Source organism: Camelus dromedarius, chromosome 12 (genome assembly GCF_036321535.1).
Source record: "Camelus dromedarius isolate mCamDro1 chromosome 12, mCamDro1.pat, whole genome shotgun sequence".
Classification (NCBI taxonomy): Eukaryota; Metazoa; Chordata; class Mammalia; order Artiodactyla; family Camelidae; genus Camelus; species Camelus dromedarius.
In genome coordinates this window covers 45,836,557-45,860,010 of record NC_087447.1, presented here as the reverse complement: position 1 = coordinate 45,860,010, position 23,454 = coordinate 45,836,557, and the positions used below count along the sequence as shown (strand labels likewise).

Sequence of the window (23,454 nt, the reverse complement as noted above, 5' to 3'; positions counted from 1 at the left end):
TTTTTACTCAGTCTTCATAGATTCTATGAAGGAATTTATTATTTTGAGGTTGTTCAATTTGTTGGTATATAATTTTTCATAACATTCTTTTATTATCTTTTTATTTCTGTGGTAACATCTATTTCACTTCTAATTTGCTTGCTTTTAGGTTTCTCTCTTTTTACTTAGTCTAGTTAAGGGTTTATCAATTTTGTTTATCTTTTCACAAAAGAAATTGTTTTAATTTTTATAGTACTTCTCTACTCTCCACCTTATTTATTTTTGCTCTCATCTTTTTAATTTCTTTTTCCTGATTACTTTGGGCTCAGTTTGTTCTTTATTTAGTTCCTTGAGTTGTAAAGTTAGGTTGTTTATTTGAGGTTCTCTTCATTTTTAAGTAGGTGTTTATTACTACAAACTTCATTTATACAGTAAGGTAAGAATGACTATTTCCATTTTGTTAAATATTTTCTGTGTGTTTAGCATTTTCTTGTTTTTTATCTTTTGTGTATTTACTATATATTGTGTGTGTGTATGTATGTGTGCATGTTCACCATGGGGTTTACATCAAACATTTTATATCTACAGCAGTCTATTTTAAGCTAATGACTAACTATAACCTCATCTCAATATTCTACACCTCCTTATGTCTGCACACTTTATGCAACTGATTTCAAAATTTTCTTTTTTCTATACTGTTTTCTTCATTAACAAATTTCAGTGGTTATAGTTTTGTTTCTTTTTTTTTTTTTTTACTATTTTTAAGTTTATACATTAATGTTAAAAGTGACTTATACACTACCATTACTGTTTTATAATATTCTGTATTTGTCTTTATATATTTAACAGTGACATTTTTATTTTCTTAGGCAAAATCAGTGAGATTTTTACTTTTATGTTGTTAAGTGTCTTTTCCTTTAACTTGAAGAACTCTTTGAAGTTCTTCTACTTGAACTTTAACTGGAACAGCTTGTTCTTCAACTTAAAGTTCTTCAACCTAAACAACATAAAACATTTCTTGTAAGGCAGGTCTATTGGTGACGAATTCCCTTAGTTTTTATTTGTCTGGTAAAGTCTTTATCGCTCCTTCATTCTTAAAGGACAGATTTATGGGGTAAAGCATTCTTGGTTGGCATTTTATTTTCTTAATACTTAGATTATATCATCCTACTCTCTCCTTGACAGGTGAGAAATCTGCTTATAGTCTTCTGGGGGCTGTCTTGGATGTGCCAATTCACTTTTTTTTCTTGCTGATTTAAAATCTTCTCTTTATCTTTCTATTTTGATAATTTAGTTATAATGTGACTCAGTGTAGACCTCTTTGTATTCAACCTATTTGTGTTCCTTTACTCGTATCTGGATGTCAATAACATTCCTAGATTTGAGAAGTTTCAGTCATTATATCTTTAAATAAGCTTTCTGCCCCTTTCTCTGTTTCTTTTTCTAGGACTTTTATAATGTATGTATTGGTTCTCTTGATGGTGCTGTGTAAACCCTGTAGGCTTTCCTAATCTTTTTAATTCTTTTTTTTTTTCCTTTTTGTTTCTCTAACTGCATAATTTCAAATGATTTCTTTTTGAGCTCACTGATTCTTTTGTTTAATCAAGTCTGCTATTGAAGTTTTCTATTGAATTTTCAGCTCATGAATTGCATTCTTCAGCTACAGGATTTCTCTTTGGTTCTTTTTTATGGTTTTTATTTCTTTAATTTCTCATTGTGTTCTTGTATTATTTTTCTGATTTTGTTTAGTGGTCTGTGTTTTCTTGCAGTTTATTGAGTTTTTAAAAAATTATTATTTTGAATTCTTTGTCAAGCAGTTCACAGAGCTCCATTTCTATAGAGTCAGTTACTGGTGCTTTATTAGTTTTATTTGTTGGTGTCATATTTGCTTTATTCTTCATGATTCTTGTAGCTTTGCATTGGTGTCTGTGCATTTTAAGGAGCTGTCACCTTTTCTGGTCTTTATAGTCTGGTTTTGGCAAGAAAAGTCCTTCTTCTGCCAGGTCTATGAACAGATAGGACTATCTCTAGGACTGTGGTCAAGCCAAGTCAAAGGCTGCTTATGAGTCATCAAGCTTGTTAACAGAGGTGTCAACTAGCACGATTTTTGCTGGGTCCCTGGGCAGACAGAAATGCCTCTGTTTACATTGGTCAAACAAGGTTGGAACTAGGTTGTGGAGCTCCTTCTGGATCTGTAGGCAGATCCATGTTTGGTTACACATGTACAATTTTTATAAAATACATATGTGTGCATGTGTGTGTGTGTGTGTGTGTATGTGTGTCCCGTGTGTATGTATGTGTGTGTATTGTAGGTAAACATTGCAGACTCTGCTAGTTAAAGCTTCCCAACTTTGGAAAAATTATTTAACTCTCTGAGTTTTAATTCCCTGGTCTGTAAAATGAGGAATAATGAAACAATTCATGCAAATAGCGTGTGACACTTAATGACTGGTAAAAGTTGGCCGCTCCTTATTATTGTGGTTATCATTTTTATAATTATTATTATATTTATTTGAATAAACACTGATAATACAAATACACATTTATAAAATGTAAAGACTATAATTTATTCTACATGACTTCTAAAACCCTCGCCTGTTTCTTACATCTCTCTTAATTTTTATCTTCATGAAAGAGATTTGCTCAATACAAACCTATACTTCAACCAAAAGTAATGACCTAAGGTTCTTTTTCTTCTGAATTCCTACAAACTTTTAAAATATAAAACCCAGAGTACTTCATCTCCTTTATTTACTTCCTCTGCCCAACCCAGGCAGGTTAACATCTCATCCAGTTAGTCTCGAGTCTAACTTGTATATATATTTATTACAAGGCTGGTCACTGTCTCACAATTGTATAATTTACAGGTCATTCTATGAGCTGGTAAACTAATTTAAGGCAGGCTTTGTATCATAATAACCTTTGCATCACAAATTGCATGGCATTCTCTGGACAGAAAAATTAAATTGTAAATGCAGGATAGTTTTAGAAGAGAAAATGTACACTTACATAATTAAATAATTCAATGGGATGATAATTAAACATCTGTGTTGCTCAGTACCACCAAAGGAACTTTGATGCCTGCCTGGTAAAAGTTGGCCGCTCCTTATTATTGTGGTTATCATTTTTATAATTATTATTATATTTATTTGAATAAACACTGATAATACAAATACACATTTATAAAATATAAAAATTGGAACAGTCCCCTTGTTCCAATCTCTGATTATCCCCTAAACTCTCTAGCAGTAACTCTTTCCTCAGTGTAAGCACCAAGTCAGGTTCAGTTGTGGAAACATTTCTTCTATTTCAGGATGAATTAGACATAGAGTCACCCTTTCCCAGCAGAGTTATCGATGGCATGACAAAGGCAATAATTTCTCAGCTCCGGAAAATGTCCCCCCAAATCTCCCTATGCCACCTTACTACCTCAATCACGGAAACAGAGGTCATATATTTCTGTGCTTCAAAAATATTTTTCCTTCTGCCACTGAGACAGTTTACCCAGAAGGAGCTGGCAAACAATCTATACTCTGCTGGGAAAGATTTTGGACATAAGCCAGATTTTTTTCTATCCCCAGGCATCAGATGCTATGAGAATGATGAAGAGGGTGAAAGTATAGGTGAGGGTGGGAGGAGACATGGGTTCTTATTTCTCAAAGGTCCTCATTTTTTAAACAAAATATAAAAATCTAGTATCCATTCTAAAAATTATCTGGTTGAATTCACAGCTTCTACACTCCCTACATTCTCAACAGCCACTACATCATAACTGTTCAAAAAGTATAATCTTCAGACAAGCAGCACTAGCATCGCTTAGGAGCTTGTTAGAAACTAAAAATATTAGGCCCATCTGAGACCTTTTAAATCAAAATCTGTACTTTTAACGACATCTTCAGATGATTCGTACTCACATTACATTTTGAGAAACACTGCTATACTTCAAATACATACTTCTTATCTGTAGCTAAATCATTAATAAGTCACTTATTTACTTTCGTAGGTTACCTAGGTCTCAGCATCCTGCACTCATTTACTTGAACACTGGGCCCGTCTTACAGGTGACTGCTCACCTGAGTCTGCCTAACCAGACTGCTGGTGCACACTGGGAGTGCCAGAAACAGCATCACGGCAGCTTGTGGCATCACGAGAGATGGAGCAAGCCCTTTGAAATTGGCAGTCCAGTCCAGTGATTAAAAATGCTGCTTTCAGAGTAGAATACTTTTTGTTTATAATGTCTACATATCACTTTGAGCATTGTGACTATCTAAATGACAGTTAAATGACGTGAAGCCTCCTTTCTTGAACAATAATATGAAAATAAAACTTCTACTTCACAAATGGTTGTGTTCATGAAGCGAGACACTGCATTATTGGCACAGCATATGTACTTAATAAGTTATTATGATTATCTTCTGCTGTAATCAAGAGATCTGAGTTACATGCTCATATTTACCACTAGCAAAATAGACACAAAGAACTTACATCCAGTCTCGTTAGTGGCCATGAGATGCTTTCACTGAACACTTTCATTCATCTAATAAATAAGAGGTTCCTTTTAGGTTCCAAAGAATGTACTACAGCTGTCAATGCAAATCAAAGAAGTTTCTGTCCTCAGTGAGTCTATGGTATAGTTTATGAGTCTGTAAACATATGGGGATTTCACTTATTAACAATTCTGCACCAGAATTTCAAGAACAAGTCAGAGTCAGGCTTTATAATGTTAAATAACTTGCCTAAGGCAAATCAGCTTTTAAGTAGCAGAGCTGATATTCAGACCCGTACCTGTGATTTCAAAGGTTATCAGCTCAAACCTTATGGGTGTGTATGCTTATCTCTGTGTCTCTCTCAATTTATTATCAATGATGTATTTTCTCAAACATTCTCAAACACAGCAACTTTCTCTTTCTGTGGGTTCCTCTCTCTCCTAGGTGGGTCTCAGAGATTTTTTTTCATATTATGACCTGAGTCTTCACTACAGGGGATGCTATTCCCTTCCTCAACTTCTCTTTTTAGCTTCTGGAGCAAGATATTTGTCGGTGACTAGTAAAGAAATTATATCAGATAAAGCTTTAATAAATTGTTCCTATGTCTCCTGTTTCTTTTTTTTCCCCCCTCTATTTTTAAAGAATAATATCCCCTATAATCTGAGATATTCCAGTATTTCCTTAACCAAGGTTATGGCCATGTGTCCTGAGGGCTGTCAGGTGTGAAATGGAGGTGAAAATAAATCCCATGGCTGCTGGCATCACTCTGGCAGGCTGGCTCTGCGTTCAACCCAGAATGGGCAGTGACGGCAAGAACCAATGCAAAGAAAGGAGAAACTGGCAGTGTGAGTCACTGGGCATTGCTGGCATGGCTATAAAGTCCTGCTGATCCATGCTTGGTACATGAATTCAGGCTGGGGAGAAATGAGCTTTGCCATGCAGCCTGACATCTTCAAAGCTACAATTTTCCTGCCATGGTGCCTTGCCTTCCCAGTGCCCCCTGCTACAGACCTTAAAGGACTGGACTTTGCTAAGGTAGGTGGGTTAATCAGGACCGCATTATCACATTATGACTATGGTGGGTTCTTCTCCCAGATGTGTGTTATATGTATACACATTGCTTCATGGTATAAAGACAAATATATTTACTGTTTCATAGTAAATCATTCTCTTCAATCTCTAAGTTCATTTCTTTTCTTCTGATTTTAAAATAAATGAAATCATTTGTGGGGGCTGGTAAAAGAATGGTGCTTATACAAATTACTCTTCCAGGTAAGAGTTCAATAAATTTTGCTTATGGTACCTAATGAATAATTCAGTGCAAATGTTCATGTCTCACTCTTCTATTATTCCATATGGCAAAGTGTACACTCAGAGGTTTGGATCTCTGAGCCTACTAGGTGGTGAGGGATCTGGGGAAGTGATTCAAATGGACTGATGTGTTTTTCCTATTGACTGAGAAATCTCTTAAACCTGTCTACCAAACACTTTCAAATTCCTCAAGAAACTGCATTTGTTCCAAAACTTTCTAGCATTCAAAACACCTAAAACTCTTTATAACTGGTTTCAGTCATCTGCTTTATGATCATTCAGGGACCTGGTAAAATTTCCTGCTAATATCTAACCTAGAAAAATTTGGTAAATCATGTGCCTCTGAGTGCCCAGCCAAGGTCACAATAGACTAAAGGTATAATAAGAATGCAATTTTATACAAAACTCAAAAATCAATCAATCTCAAATATCAATCAAAGATCAAGTATGATTTATAAGAATTGTAGTATAGACCAAATTTCATTAGACATGAGCAATGCCCTTAAAGTACTTTCAGCCCAGCTAGAGTTCAAATAAAGATATAGAAAGAGTTACTATAATACAATGTGCCTCCCCACCTTCACTCCCTGCCCTGGAGGTTGAAGTTTAGTTCACTGGATTGTTAAGAAAGTCAGTGTGGACAGGGAGTAGGTGAAGAATGAGATTTTTAGAAGTATTTTAATGGAATTGATATGTAAATGCAAATGGACTGAGTATACAGAAGCAGCTAAATTCTATATCCTAGGAGTCATAGATTCTGTCCTGACTGAGAAAACTTCAATCGATGAGAAAGATCAGAGGTCATTTTCCCTGAGCAATTCCCATCTATACCTTCATGACCTTTCTGGAGCCCAGAATGGACTGTCCCAAAATGTGCCTCAATGGCACAATGATTATTTTGAATTAAAGTTGCTTAAGAAATGGCCGACCCAAGAGGGACACCCTGATCTTCCTTTCTGTCTCCCTGAAAGCAGGAAATAAATCTCTCATATAAAAGGTGCGCTCCCTGTATCTGGAGGTAGAAGGACACCCTTACCACCAAAGAGGGAATCCAGGCCAAGAGTCCTAGATAAACAAACGCTGTTACTTTTTAACTTTACTACCCCAAGCCCAAACTCTGTTTAGATTCTTCACCAGTTGGGCACCCAAACCTAAGTTTCTTTGTCCTGTCAATTCCTCCCAAATATATCATTTCTTTGTCTGAGAAGTATAAAAGCTGCCTGCTTTGGCCACTTCTTAAGTTCCATTTCTATGGGACCCCATGTGCATGAACTAGAATGTATTTCTTTTTCTCCTGTTAATCTGTCTCGTGTTAATTTTATTATTAGTCCAGCGATAGGAACTCAAGATGGGGAGGGGGGTAGTTTTTCCCTACCCTGACAACCTTTGCCTTTGGGCCTCTCTGTTCTGAAAATTTAATGCTTTATTTTCAGAGAAGTTTTAATGGGTTATCCAGGCCATTTTAATTTTATCACCCATGTTTAATGTTACCTACTGAGTGACAGGAGAATCGGGCATCATTGCCATCATTCAGCTGAGAATAAGACATTTAAGAAGACCAGAGAGACAAAGCACCATCCTTCCCAGGCCTTCAAAGGAGGCTATGCCTGGGCTACTGATGCTGTGAGTCTGTCCTTGCTGTCTCTAAGTACTCCTCATTCCCAATCTTCCACCCAGGACTATTTCCATCAGTTTTTCTTGACCAAGAAAGAACCATCACTCCTTACCCAGGGGGAAAAGATACAGCTCCTGCCGCAGTTCCATCTGAACGAGGCAAACCTGAGGGAGGAGCAAACGCTGACTGTGCTACACCAGCCCCGCTGTGGAGTTACTGATGTTGATCACGACTCCGCCTCTGCAGCAAGTTCTAAATGGAATAAGCACACTCTGACCTACAGGTGCTTGTGGTTACGGCCTGGAGGGATGAGCGGGGTGACTGCCTGCAATGTCCCTCCTGGAGGCACCTCTACTGTCTTCTGCTTTCGCTGGCAGTCTCTCCAAAGCCCCAGTCTTCCTCAGAAAAGGCAATTCTCTCAGTTCTCATTCTAGCTTCCCCAGATCATCTCTTTTGGAAGTGGAGCCTAACTACTATTCTTTGGCTGTGAACCTATCATTCTTCCCTTAACTAAACATACTTTTATCCCCCTGTGTGTAAGTGGTGGGGGTGGGGAGGGGGAGGGGGGTGTTAAGATATAATTTGATGTATTTTTGCTCCACATCCATGTTACTTATTCTACTGGGGATCCTAAGCATTTTGGCTATTAGGGATAGCCAAAACAAAGCAATACTAAACTATATGAAATGCCATACATTTCAATGGAGTCCATCATGATTTTTTTCCTCACAATTACCCTATAGGGCTGTCATTCTCAGGACTTAGTGTAGATAAGAACAATGTGGAGAATTTGTAAAAATTCTTAAACATCTGTATTTTGCAGGTTTAATTTCCTGGGCTTTTGATTCAGTTTGTCTGGGGTTTATTCTCTTTTCGGATAGTAAAATAAGGCCCCAAAGTATTAAGTGATTTTCTCCAAAGCAGAGTCATGCCTTTTTAGAGCTGGATTATTCCTATACCTTTGAGCTGTTCTACTTAAAGATTTCTTCTTTCAGGATTATCAATTACCCAAATGATCTGAAGCAATCCACAGTGAAAAACATTATACATGATGCAGTTTCCATTTGGAGCAATGTGACCCCCTTGATCTTCCAGCAAGTGGAGAGTGAAGATGCAGACATCAAGATTTCTTTCTGGGAGCTGGGTTAGAAAATAACATGGGAGGGAGGGTATGGTGTCCCATGTAAAAGGCAAATGGTCTCAGTTCTGAAACAAAAACCTAGTCCGCCTAATCTAGCTGCTGAGAAAAAAGGAAGGCAAAACCCTAATGGAAATCAATAAACCTATACCAGGAAAGATATTTTTGGAACAATGAGGTAGTAGATAGGGGACTGGAGGATGCACTGTTGTGTGAATAAAGTGAGGGAAAGCCTATTGCACATTCTCCTGTCAAAAGAGAGTTGTGTGGCTCTCAAATCTGTTGAAATTCTACTGAGTTGATCAAACCTATTTATGAAAGCCTGCAGTGCCTAAGTTCCCTTCCCCTCTTTTCCTCCATTTTGGGAAGAGATCTTTGTGTTTAACATACAACCTTCACTCAGTCTCTTCCACCTTTCTTTTCTTTTTTTTTTGCCACAGAAGATAGGGAGTAGCTAGATTTTTGGCCCCATCCTATTTTTCTACATAGATGGTGCCTCAGCCCTCTCACCTCTCCAGCAGTAGCAGTTGCAGCGTGCATGAGGCACTGAGGCACTGAGGCTTACCTAAGACCATTCCTGCCCTTGCCCGCGAAACCCTATTGTGGCAATAGTTTCTGTCGTTCACAGCCCATGGAGATGGTTGTCCATTTGATGGGCCAGGTGGTGTCTTAGGCCATGCCTTTTTACCAAATTCTGGAGCTGCAGGAACTATCCACTTTGACAAGGGAGAACACTGGTCGACTTCATACAGAGGTAAAGACCTGAACTGGTGGGAGTGCTAGAACTCTCCGGGAGCTTGGGGGTTGGTATTGATGGTCTCCATTTGGGCCTAGCATATTGTGAAGAAGGTAGAAGGCAGGATTCAGAGTGGCCAGGGTGAGGCGGGATGATTTAGCTGAGGAATTGGGTCTTCTAATGAGTGGGGGGAGGTGGGATCACTTCTGAACAAAGATACTTCTATGATAAACATCATCATATTGTGCATTCTCTCTCTTATCCCTTTGTTTCCATTTATCATTCTCTCAACTTCTGTTCACTTCCAGTTTGTTCATTTTAATTTGCCATTTTGTTTCTCACCTAGATTCTGTCCACCTCTCTTTGCTCTCTTACATTTGCTCTTTCTTCCTTTTCTGTTCTCTTTTTTCTTCCTTTTTTTTTTTTTTTTTTTACAGACTTTCTGCCTTTCCTATGCATATATAATTTTTATCCTTTTGTCTGTTCCTTTTCAGGATTTAATCTGTTCCTGGTTGCCATTCATGAGCTAGGTCACTCTCTGGGCCTGCAGCACTCCAGGAATTGGAACTCCATAATGTACCCCAGATACATGTATCGGGACCTTAGAACCTTCCACCTTGGTGTTGACGATATCCAAAGAATCCAGCAACTCTATGGTCTGTGCCTGCCGAAAGGGCGGGGATCTGGGCAGGAAATTCCACTTGGAGTTTACTGTTTTCTTCTGTCCCCATAAGGAGAAAGATGTTCATCTAAAAAGCCCTAATGCTGGCACAGAAGAAATCATTCAATCTGGCCTTTCAGTGGCTTCACTGGAGGATCTAAGAACTCAAAGCACTAAATCCACCTCTGAGACCAATCGAATGAGCCCCAAAGGAATGGAACTTAGGGCAGCTGAGTCAAAATTCAGAACACTTCCAGATCACAATAAACCTATTTTTAAAAGTGAAATTGTGTGCTTACAATTTGGATGTCTCAACATTTGGTAATCAGTCACTGAAAGCAGGGTGAGAGAATGGTATAGTAAAGTAGAAAATTCTAGCAGAGGTGCCATGGAACTCTTGAATTAGCTGAAAAGGAAAAAAAAAATAAGATCAGGAATAGATTTTTAGTATGTTAGTGCATGGGTAGAGTTTGCGGAACGTTGTTTATGCTGTTGAAGATATAGCTACAGAGACCAGCTTAGGATGGTGGCTTATCCCTTATTAGCTCTGAGACTTTGGGCAAGTTATTTAACCTCTTTTTGACTCAATTTCACTTTTGCTAAATAATTGCAATAATTTCTAGGGCTAAATGATATAATGAATGTAAACATCATTAATCAAAGCTTGGTAACACAATTTTTTGTTATTATTAATATTGTTGTTGAGATATTAGATAAAAATATGTACTAAGTCCACATCCCACTGACTGCATTTAAAGGAAGAAACCCCAGATGGAGAGTTTGGAATGGGTAGGCAGCAGCATGTCATCAGATACAGTAGAAGCCAGGAGGAGCTATACAATGTATTAATTAAGATGAGTCCACTCAGCCAGACATAAGCATTTATTTTCCTTTTTTAGAATCAAGACACATTAGGGGAACTTTCTAAAGAAGGGGCTGTTCTGCCTTACACAACATCCCCTTGGTAATGAAAAACCTGAAATGAGGAAACTGAGTTCTGAGTGGTAAGCTGAAGTAAAGACATCTGCCTAGGAAAGTCAGGCTAGTACATTACAGACATCATTTCAGAAATGGGTTAGGAAAGATTGCACTAATAGGGCTAAAAAAGGGCAGAAAAAAAGAAGTCATATAAAAAGAAGATTTCCTAAAAAGTGTTTTAATATCAGTGTTTTCATTATAAAAGAGAAAATAGCTAATATATTAGGATGTATGCATATATATTTCTGAAAATATAAAGAGTATTTGGGAATGATTTTTGAAAATCTCAAATTAGTTGCATAAAATAATGTTGCATTTCAAAGAGCAACTGGAAGAAAGTAGGTGAGAGAGAAGTGAGTAAAATTGGCGTGAACCTTTTGAGTTAAGGGATATGACATGAACAGAGTCCTATGATTTGCCTTAGTTTCAGAAAGCCTTTTCCCTGAGGTCACACACTTCTTAGGGCTCCCCACATTGGATGAATGAGTGAATCTGGAATGTGTTTGTTCGCCACTTCCACCTGATGTGGGCAATTCTTTGGAGTCATATTGCAGAGAGTCCCCGGTGTTGGCCAAGATTTTGTCAGGTCTGTGTTGCAGTTCACTTTTCTCTTTGCCAAATTCTGCTTTCTCTCTTCCCCTCACAGGTGTTGATTCCTAATAAATACTTTCCATCCCAAATTCTGCCTTAGTCTCTACTTCTGGTGTACCCAGAAAATGACTTTTGAAAGGTCAATGACATTATTTATCTACTGCATGACTAGCAAGTGTAAAAGATAGATTGCATATAAAACCAACATCAGTAATGAAAAAAGGCAGTATCTTGACACTTCTGAAGACATTGAAAAATCATAAAGATACATAGTGAGTAATATATAACCAATAAATACAAATATGTTTATCCAAAATACACATTCTTAGATAAACACAACTTACAAAACTAGGCAAAGGGGAGAAATAGAAAATCCAAGTAGTCCTATAAATGTTTGGAAATAAAATTTATAATTAGATGTTGCCACAAGTCATTTAAAGACTGACAAATAAGAAAATCTGAATTGTCCTTTAACTATTATCTATCAAAACTATAATTCAAAACTATTCCTTGATAATATACTATATAGATAGTCATTTAATAAATAAACCTGCAAACCATATGAAAATCTTCTGGTTGGAAAAAAATTTTTTCCTAAGTTATTTTTTAAGCTCCTCATAATCTTATAGCAAAGCGTGAGAAAGACATTTGTCAACTGAAAAAACAAATGCACAACCTGAGTTGAGAATTATGTTTTACTCAGCAGACTTTCTGAGGACTTTAAGCCTGAAAGAAAGTCTCTCAGATAGCTCTGAGGATAAGGGAAGGAACCAGGATATTTAGGGGTTTTTGCAACAAAGACCAGGTAGTTGGAACATCAAAAGATTACTGTTAATTAAAGAAAACCAGATATCTCAAGGTAAGGAATTTAATAATATTCTATGTATGGAAAAATGCAAAAGTCTGAGTTCACTGAAATCATTCCTGTGATGTGCACCTTCGCTATCTAGGGCCAGTACCCTGTTCCTTCCCATTCTGAGTTCCCTCAGGGCTCACCATCAGGGTGGCTGTACTAGTTTGATGGCTGCAACATCTTTTGTTCATTGATATGGCAGGTAACATTTTTCATTTATACATTATAAGTAAGGAAAATTTTAGGTCATTCTCGTTAACATCGATGTAAAAATCCTGGATGAAATATTAGATCAAATCTGGCAATAAATAAAGGAAAATAAAGTGACAGATTCCACCTGGATCTATTCTGGAAATGTAAAGTTGATATTTAAAAATCAATCAATATAATTAATCATATTAATAGGATATTAAAGGAAAATCATATGGATCATAAGTCATAAACCTCATGGACACAGAAAATAATTTTATGAAATCCAGCATCTATTCTTGATAAAACACTTAACGAATAGAAAGTAATCATGTTCTCTGATAAAGGTAATTACAAAAAATCCTAGCAAACATACTTTAAAGATGAAATGTTGAGAGTATTACCTATTTACAAAGAGAAAATAACATAACTCTCATCATTTCTACCCCAAACTGCACTAGAAGCCTTAAAAAGGGCCACAAATCAACTGTAGTGTAAGCCCTGACAGGTAGGTTTTTTGTTTGTTTGTTTTTGTAATGCAAATACCTAACTTAAGCTTTGATTGCCTAGAGGCATCTATTTCAAAGAGGAATCTGCTTCAAAAATAGCTATCTCAAATAAACACAAAGCTGAGTACTGGACTAATTGAAGAGCCAGGCCACCACTCTACCCACTCACCACACACATACCAAACTCCCTAGATAACTGACCCTTTGGGCCACTTGTTTTTTCTCTTCTCATACTTTAAATTTCTGCTCTTGTTTTAAATTGACCAATAGCGTGAGCCCCCCAAATGCTAAATCCCACCCTTGATCACAATAAAAGCAGAACCTCAGGCCTGAGTGAGCTCACAGTCTCTCTCTCTCTTTCTCTCTATTCTTAACCTACTCTTTGGCTCACAGCCTGCCCTGTAATTTCCAGGCGGAGGGTGTGAACAAAAAATACTGCAAACCATATCAGTAAACAAAGAATGCTGAAGCCATCAAGTCAGCAGCAGCTGCCGCCACCCCCGAGTGAAGACTAGCCTGCAGCCCAGCATCTGCAGCCACTCACAAAGGTGCACCCTGAGGGGACTCAGAATAAGAAAGGACAGGATACTGGTGCTAGATAGCTAGGTGCTTGTCAAAGGAATGAATTCAATGAGCCCAAATGTTTGCTTCCTCCCAGACACAGAAAAGCACCAAATTCTTTAACTTGATGCCTGGTTTTCTTTAAATAATAAGTAATCTTTATTGTTTCAACTACCTGGTCTTTGTTGTAAAGCTCCTATATATCCTAGCTCCTCCCCTACCTCTTCGGAGCAGTCCCTCAGAGTCATCTGAGAGGCTGTCATCCCAGCTCAAGTCCTCTCGCCAAATAAAACAAAACTCTCAACTTTTAGGCTGCACATTTATTTCAGTCGACAAAATGTTCCTCTACCCTTCTCTAGGTTTTTCTGGCTGGTCTAAGAATTAAATTGATATGAGACAGATTAATGGGAGAACGTCAGACGAAAGTTTAATAACATGTATACACGCTAGAGACCCAGGAAAACTGATTAACTCACGAAAATGGCCAAAACCCCCTCCTTACTATCTTAAGCTAAAGACAAAAGAGGAGGTTGGGAGTAGTTTTCTGGGACTTCAAAGGGGAGGGAGGCAATTCACAAGGGGGTGGAAAAGCAAATATTTGGTAAACAAATGTTTACAGTGCTGTGCAGAGACAATGAGACACAGAGTTGATTTTGATCTTGAGGACCTGCCTAGAGTTTCCCACACCACACCTAGCCCATATTCTTTGCATGTATCTCTGGTGAGAGCCAGGAACTGGCCCTTTATCTAAATTCTATAGGTAGCTAAGGAGGAGTTAAAAAGAAAGGTTTCCTGAATCTTCTGTTTCTTAAAAATAATCAGCCTAAATTAATCCTCTTGCCAAAGAGACACATTTTGGGGTGGCAAATTTTGCTCCCCTTGTCAACTGAAATAAGTGCACAGTCACAGTCTAAAAGTTAAAATTTCATAATTTCTTCCTCCCCAACACAGAACTTCTAGTAATAAACCTGTTTTTTTCCCCCAAAGTCTCCTGAAGATATTTTCTAACTGAAGTAAGAATCACAAGGGCTGGTCCAGCCACAACATTGGTTATCAATAGGCTGAGACTGGCACAAAATGTCAATAAATATAATAAAAGATATAATGATTGGAAATAAGGGAGAGAGAAGTTGACATTACTAATAAAAGTGTGATTAGTACAAAGTAAGGAATAAAGATTATATAGATTACTTAATAGAAATAAATATAAGCTTAAAAGTTTTTCAGAAAAAAAAGACCAAATATAAATTGATTTCATTTTTATATATCAGGACCAAAGATTTAGATAATTTGTAAATGCTAGTCACATAAGCATAAATTAATATCAAATACTTAAGAACAAATCTAATGTAAGATATATATTCTCTCTTAACTGTTGACTTTGTGAATGAAAAATATTGCCAGCCATTTCAGTAAACAAAGGATGCTGTGGCCATCAAGTCATCAGCCACTAACACTGCCCCCGACAGTGACGGGAGTGGACTCAGGATGGAGGTAAGCAGGCAGCCCAGAAGGCAGCCTCTGCAGCCACCTACTGAGGGAACTCAGGATGGGAAAGAAGAGGATACTGGCCCTAGATAGCTAAGGTGTACATCAAAGGAATGATTTCAAGAAGCCAAGACTTTTGCACATTCCCATACATAGAAAAGCACTAAATTCCTTAATTTGAGATGTCTGGTTTTCTTTAATTAACAGTAACCTTTTGATGCTCTGATTACCTGGCCTTTGTGGCAAAACTCCTATATAGCCTGGCTCCTCCCCTGCTTCTTTGGAGCAGTATCTCAGAGCTATCTGAGAGGCTGCCTCCCGGGCTTGAGTCCTCTGAAAGTCCGCCAAATAAAACATAACTCTTAACTTTTAGGTTGTGTATATTTTTTCAGTTGACAACCTGAAATAAATAGTCAGCCAGCTAGTCTTCCAGCAAAGATGGGTTTATTCGGGATCAGCAGGGAATTGCAATTTGGGGTCTTGCAACCATGGTGAGCCATGTGCAAGTCCCCATAAGGTAAGGAAAGAAAAGTGCTTTTATAGAGAGAAAAAGGAAATTGGGAAGCCATGGTAAACAGAGTTCATGTCTTTTCACTGACTGAGTCATTGTCAGGAAAGGAGAGGAGTCTTTCTTCTTCTTCTTGGGCTTTGCTATTATTGCAAGGGGTGAGAGCTCCTCCTTCTGGTCTCCCAACTTTATTCAATTGCATTTTCTGTATTAATTTTTTTTATAACAGTAAAGTATAAAACAATATTGAGAAAAAATAATAACATTAATTAATTGAAGTCCATTATCTTGGATTGGAAGATCTGGTAATTAGATATTTCAATTCTTCCAAAATTGATCTGTAGATTCAATACATCGTCAATAAAAGTCCCAATGTATATCTTGGTGCAAATTGATAAGCTGTTTCTAAAATTTATAAATAAATGCAAAGAGGTGGATATGAGCTAAGAAAAAGAATGGATTAGAAAGTCATCTCCATACTGAGCAAAGTGGAAGTCATGACGAACCAGATAATGGTTTTTGCCTTTATAGAGCTGAGTATGGAGACTTGAATCCTGTTGGTGCTTAACACACGATTATTAAACAAACAGCTAATGAATGACCCTGTTCAGCAAGAAATGGTAAACACTTTCTAACAGGAGGACTTATCAATGCACTTAATTGCCATAGTTCTATATGGATGTCCTCAATGAAGCTGAGATTTCACTATTCCTCTGGAATATTAGACTGTGGTCATGAACTCTCAGATGCACTTTCAAGAAGAGAAAACTATTACATTTGAAAAAAAGGACTGGGAGTGGTGGATAGAAGTAGGCACACATTTCTTCAACTTCCGGGATTTTATGCCCTTGGCACAGCTGTGGTTAAGGGCTGTTTATATTAATTTCATCTCTAGGGACCCAGAAGACTCTGATGCCAATCCCTTATTTACTATCCCAGGAGAAACCAGGAGTATGTATAGAGATGATGGAAGCATTTAAGCCTCACTATCCATGGAGTCAAAGGTTTTGAAAACCTAAGGTATATGGAGAATCAAAATTGTAGCATCTGTAATCAGTTCAAGTTTGACCTTCAGATGGCGATGGGAACTCTTCTCAGGTGAGGGATAAAGCAAAGAGAGCAAGAACTAAATGCACAGAAGTACAAAGAAATGAGAAGAAAGATAGGAACAATAGCAGGGGTAACAAAAAGAGAGAGAGAGAATGCTACAGAAACAGAAACAGAATGTGACTTTACCTGTGATGGTGGACAGTGTAGGCAGAAAAAGGCAATATGAAACTGGATCTTTGGGAAACCGGTTATTGGTTGCATGATTCAGCATTCATATCGATGAAATAGACTTATGAGTAAATTTCAGGTGTTAATTTTTAAATTATTAATAAGTAGTGGATAGATTTTGGCATAGATTATGTTATGACACAAGGGCTAAAGAGAGTAAAATCATTAAAGAACAACAAATTTATGAAGAAGGGAAATATGGGTGTCATTCTCTTTAGAGGTGAAAAATTTTGAAGTTTATGACGTATCTTAACATCCTAATTCAATCTTTTCCAACAATTTTAAGATAGGCTGGTTAGTGAAAGATAGTATCTGAGGACTGCAGGTAAGATGCTGGAGGGGCTATAATAAAATGATTTTCTTATCCTCAGTGGTTCTCTCTCCATTTCTTAGGATAGATAACTGTATTACGTGAGTCTTTTCAGGCCTCTGCCCTTTGAGACAGTCTTGTCATTAGCCTAGTCTCTTCCTACTATTTATTTTTCACATCACTGTGGTTAAATTGTATTAAAATAAGCAAAGTACCCCAAAGATCATTGTTAATGACATAGATATAGCATCAGCAGAGGATGAAGAAAGGAAGGACAATGATGAAGGGACTGAGAAAAAGTGAAAGACATGACAGCTGAGTCAGTGAGAGAGAAGGATAAGAAAGAGAGAGTATACATAGGGATATTCCTGCCTGTCCTAAATTTAAGTCTATGCACCGGCCTGCCACTGAAGTTTTCTGAACATTGAAATCTGCTCTTAGAGGACTCAGAGCAGGGAGAAAGGCATTTTTAAAAAACAGTGATCCATTTTATTTCTGCAACTTCTCTGAGAATTAAAGAAAATGTGTTTTATATTAAGGTTAGAAGAATTAAAGTAGAATGCATGGACTAATTTCTTGGCATGGGGAAAATTAAGTTACTTTTCTAATACGGCTACAATCTAATCTTTGTGTGTGTATATGTGTTCTGTATACTTCAATGATAATGTCTAGAGCCTTTTGATAAGCTGAGACTTGAATAGGAAATAGAACAAAATTTATGGGTGAGGATAAGGAAGATGTGGTATACACACACACACACACACACACACACACACACACACAGGAATATTACTCAGCCATAAAAAAGAATGAAATAATACCATTTGCAGCAACATGGATGGACCTAGAGACTATCACATTAAGTGAAGTAAGTTAGATAGAGAAAGACAAATATCATAAAATATCTCTTATAGGTGGAATCTTAAAAAAATGACACAAATGAACTTATTTACAAACCAGAAATAGACTCACAGACATAGAAAACAAACTATTATTACCAAAGGGGAAAGGGGTAGGGGAGGGATAAATTAGGAGTTTGGGATTAACATATACACACCACCATATATAAAATAGATAAAAAACAAGGACCTACTGTATAGCACAGGGAACTATATTCAATATCTTGAAATAACCTATAATGGAAAATAATCTAAAAATTATATATATATATAATTGAATCACTTTGCTGTACACACAAAACTAACACAACATTGTAAACCAACTATACATCAATAAAAACAAAGAAAGTCAACTAGGGCTTTAGTAAATTCTGAAGACTAGGAAAGAAGTGTTGCTTGGAGGTAAAGAAAAATAAATGTGTTGAGCAAGTATTCTGCCTGGTAGATGCAGAAGACAGTGAGTAGCTGACTGCTTCATCTAAGCCAGGGGTCCCAGTTAAAGCTCAGTGTAGCCTGCTTGGGGCTGGAGAAGAGTACCAGAGAGACATCAGACTCTTAGAGGATGGGGATGGCCAGACTGGAGGAAAAAGGGAGAAAGCAGCAAATCCTTCTTATTGCATGGAGAGAGAGAATGGCTGGGTATTTCCTTCTGTTTCTCAGGTACAGATGCTAAGCCAAAGTCCTCATTGGAATTACAGATTGTTTAGCTTGAGAACTTTCAGTTTTTTAGTGGTTAGAGACTAAGTGTCTATAGGAAGAATGAGAGAGATGCTGAGACATTGCAGTGAAGGTATCTGAAGTCAATGAAGTCTAGACACTAAAGGAGCACATAAGTGAAGAATTTTCTCCAGGACAGTCAATGGGGCTGGACACAGCTAACATAAGGAAACAGAGAACTGAAGGGACAGAGAATCCCATAGGGCTTAGCTGCTGTGCCCAATGCCATCAACACGGGGTACAGCAAGGACAGCATTAGCAGAGGCAATCGCAATGAAGATTGCTCAAGGAGAGTAAAGCCAGACGTTAGAATTGCATTTTCAAAAGGGAAAAAGAACTTGGTTGTTTCTGAGACCCACTGATGGTGAGTACTTAGAGCTGCATTTATGAGATTGTTTTGGGTTCAAGGAGGTAGGTGCAAAGGGGCATAAAAATTAGAAAAACGTTTAATATTTTATTGAATATTTTTAAAAATGTGATTATGTATCAGCCTCATTTTGAGAGAAAAAATAAGCAAGAAATGACAAATAGAAATGAAGTGGATATATTACACATTATTACTAATTTAAGACACATAATATATAATAGATGTCTAAACTAAATATATACATTTTTTATTTTAATATTATTTTGTGTGCAGGCAGATAGGAAGAGCTTTAATAGTTACATTGTGACCTTATGATATATATATATATATATATATATATTCTTTTTCATGCCCTCTTTTCATATAATGGGTACTGAATTTTATTAAAATATTAAATATTTTTAACATTATAAATTATTATATAAGTATGTATAAGTATTAAATAAGTAGGAAGCGAAATTATGTTGAGTCCTTAGGACAAATTCTGTTGTCAGGAATTAAAAGATAGCCTAGAAACAATCAAGGTTAACTCAAGAACATTACTGGCTGGAAGCTTATGCAAATCCAGAGACATTTACTCTGACTTTTCTCTGTTTGTAATTTTATAATACATAGTAAAGATTTCTTTCTCTAATCTTTTGCTGCTTAAATTTTTTAGTGTCCTCAATGCAAAGCCATCAAAGTTCTTGTCAGAAATGACCAGATTTCTGTAGTACACACTTTTGCTCTAGAATTTGGTGCTCATTACTACCGGGAAATGTTTCTTACCTAAGAACTGTAACTCCTTCCTTCCTCAGCGGGATTAGAGGAAAGATGTATCCTGACTGCTCTACTTATGCTCACAAGGGATGACTCTGAGGGACAAAAAAGGCTAACAGAAAATATTCCTCACTCTTTGCCAAGGGTCACCATGGTGGTCTGGAGTAACAATGATACTATGGAGCCTATATTTATTCTGAGGGGTTTTCCTGGACTAGAGTATGTTCATTCCTGGCTCTCAATCCCATTCTGTCTTGCATACTTGTTAGCATTTATTGGTAATGTTAGCATCCTCTCTGTCATTTGGACAGAGTCTTCCCTCCAGCAGCCCATGTATTACTTTCTTTCCATCTTGGCACTAACTGACCTAGGTTTGTCCTTGTCCACACTTCCCACCATGCTTGCTGTGTTATGTTTGGATGCTCGGGAGATTCGGGCAAGTGTTTGCTATGTTCAGCTCTTCTTCATCCATACATTCACATTCCTGGAGTCCTCAGTGCTGCTGGCCATGGCCTTTGACCGTTTCATTGCTATCTGCCGTCCACTGCACTACACCACCATCCTCACCAACAGTGTAATAGGCAAGATTGGTTTGACCTGCTTGCTAAGAAGCATGGGAGTTGTACTGCCCACACCTTTGCTACTGAGACAGTATCACTACTGCCACATCAATGCCCTCTCCCACGCCTTCTGTTTGCACCAGGATGTTCTGAAACTATCCTGCTCGGATGCCAGCATCAACAGTGTTTATGGACTGTGCGTAGTTATTGCCACACTGGGTGTGGATTCAGTCTTTATACTTCTTTCTTATGTCCTAATTCTGAAGGCTGTGCTGGGCATTGCATCTCGTGAAGAACAGCTAAAGGCACTCAACACATGTGTATCCCATATCTGCATGGTACTCATCTTCTTTGTGCCAGTTATTGGGGTATCAATGGTCCATCGCTTTGGGAAGTATTTGTCTCCCATTGTCCACATCCTCATGGCTGACATATACTTGCTTCTCCCCCCATTGCTGAACCCTGTTGTCTACAGTGTCAGGACAAAGCAGATTCGTCTAGGAATTCTCCGCAAGTTTGGACTAAGGAGGAAGCTTTAAGTAACCTCTATCCTCCAGGTTTTCCACTGAAAAGATCTTGGGGCAGCTGTTTGAGTAGATGAGAAGTAAACTATCTGAAGCTTGATCATCTGGTTAAATGTCTAATTTCTTCACTTCCTAGATATGTGATCTCAGTTAACCATCAATCCTTATGAGATTCAGATTTTTTCATAGCCAAATTGTAAGTATGGCCTTTTCTAGCCCCAAGATAATTATGAAGCATACAATAGACAATGTATGTAAAAGAGATTGTTTTTGAAAACTGTACATTTTGTTAATATTATTATATTGTTATTAATGATAATAGCAATATTTTCCTTATGTAACTATGTTTACATAGTTTCTCATGTTTATGACCTAAACTCAGAAATCAACTTCTCTTTTTCTAATACATTTGCCCATATTTTGTTTCTCATGCCAAAATGTCATAACTTTTTATGAAAATATTTATGGATTCTTAGGGCAAGTTTGGAACTTGAGTTCCTAGAAGGACTTTGAACTGCTTCTGTCCTGTTGGGTATGGAATAAGTCTTCACCTCATCACTGGGTGATGTGTTCTTTCTCCCAATGCCACTGTAGATCTATCTGCTTCTTCAACTCACCAGCAAATACTGAGACAGACACACAGGAGTTGCCCAAGAAAGCCTGATAGTGTATATCTAAACATCTGGGCAAATGTGTACATTTCCTCCTCAGTACTATAGCTCAGGATTTCATGTCTTCATCTATGAGTAGATTGGGAGTTGTGCATGATAACCATCCTCATCTCTTAATAACATTTTCTCCTCTTGTGCTACACGTCTGTGTGGATCTTTAATATCTTCTTTCTCAATTCTTTTATTGTTGATAATCCATTACTTTTTTCTTCTTCATTAAGATGATTTACACATATGCTTTTGTTGGTGACATTTTATTATTTTATATATATTCACTTTCTTTTCAGCTGTATTACAAATTTTTTAAGCATGGGGTCATGACTGCTATTCTAACACATCACTATGGGGCTGGTATTCCCCAGCTGTCATGAGTGCTCATAAATAGTTGTAAGTATAAATACTATTGCTTATTCATGAATCTAGTAAAAAATATACTGAGAAGTATCAAATACCTATTGTAGCAATTACTATTTTCAATACTGTATATATAAAAAAATGGAATGCATGATCTTAATGTTAAAGAGTTAATGAAATGGTTCTCTTCTCTTATTCTTCTCCACTATGTGTTAGAACTTTTGAATATGTCTCACATGCAAATTTCTCTCTGTTCTATTTATTTGTTTGCCTTTTTTTTTATCTTTTTTTTTTTGATACCCAATTTTGGATGTATAGCACCAGTTTATTTCAGAGAAAGTTTGCTCTTTCCCAAATAAAGTGCCTTGAGGAAAAGAGCCATGGTTTCTATTTCCTGCTGCCTGTATTATGTTCAATAAACAAATTGACTCAGGAAACAAAACGAACTCCAACAGCCAATAAGAAGAGTTAAGAAATGCTCAGTATTAGGATATGAAATTCAAATACTTTTCCATGTAATAACCAGTTTTCATTAAGTCACACATTTTAAGCCGTATCACTCTCCATTGTCAACTTTCACACACCCTCCACATGAACTCTTTGAACCAAGATCAATGATGAACTTGTGTTCCTGTGAACATATCATGTTAAGAAAATGAAAGCTTCCCAGATTTCCTATCATACACACACACACACACATACACGTATACATACATTGACACTATCCTAATTCCTTTATAATGTGAATTAATTAAAGATAATTTAAGTATGGATGACACTTAAATATAAAATAAATATCAACTGCTCTCCTTAAATACATTTAAATAGTTTTCTTTGGTAAAGAAAACTTATTCTGAGATAGAACATTGCCCTATTCATTCCCTCATCAGCTCAGTGAACAATGCTTATAAAATTTTATTTAAGAGAAAGATGAATGTAACTATGGAAATATATTGTAATGATATGTGAAAAATAAGATATTAAACAAGATTTGGGAAAATTATGTTATCCTGGAATACTAGGAATAAGGAATTAGTAATCTTCAAGAAAATAATGAACAAAGCAACTAATCATTTAACCAAAACTTACTGAATTAGATGGAGGTAAAAAAGAGTTTAAAAATATCAGACAGATTATCAGTTGGTTTTCTTATTTATATTTTCCCTAGACTATTTCAGTCTTATTAATATTTTATGACTAATAAGATAAGAGAGCTAGTTCTCCCAAACCAAACCCATTTGATATGTTAGAATGTCAACATATTACATTAATATGTGGAATGCAGCTTTTCTAAACTAGATGCATACTTCCCAAGGGAAGAGAGTTTCCTTTCTGAAAATAAGTATACATGGAAATCTAAATCATGGTTAAAAGGCTGCCTGATAGTCATGAGACCAGACCCAGAGAAATT

General features: G+C 37.0%; 2 protein-coding genes across 2 annotated transcripts; both read left to right on the top strand.

Moving 5' to 3' along the window:
• Positions 1 to 5,402: 5,402 nt before the first annotated feature.
• Positions 5,403 to 10,029, top strand: MMP26 (matrix metallopeptidase 26). The gene is made up of 6 exons (XM_010990664.3): positions 5,403 to 5,501; positions 7,455 to 7,675; positions 8,388 to 8,536; positions 9,159 to 9,284; positions 9,761 to 9,922; positions 10,001 to 10,029. Exons 1-6 carry the CDS (start codon positions 5,403 to 5,405, stop codon positions 10,027 to 10,029), a joined length of 786 nt encoding a protein of 261 aa, XP_010988966.3.
• A 10,056-nt stretch (positions 10,030 to 20,085) lies between these two features.
• On the top strand, positions 20,086 to 21,033 carry LOC105098042 (olfactory receptor 51L1). Its single transcript, XM_010990663.2, has one exon. The coding sequence runs from the start codon at positions 20,086 to 20,088 to the stop codon at positions 21,031 to 21,033; it is 948 nt and encodes a 315-aa protein (XP_010988965.2).
• Positions 21,034 to 23,454: the final 2,421 nt, after the last annotated feature.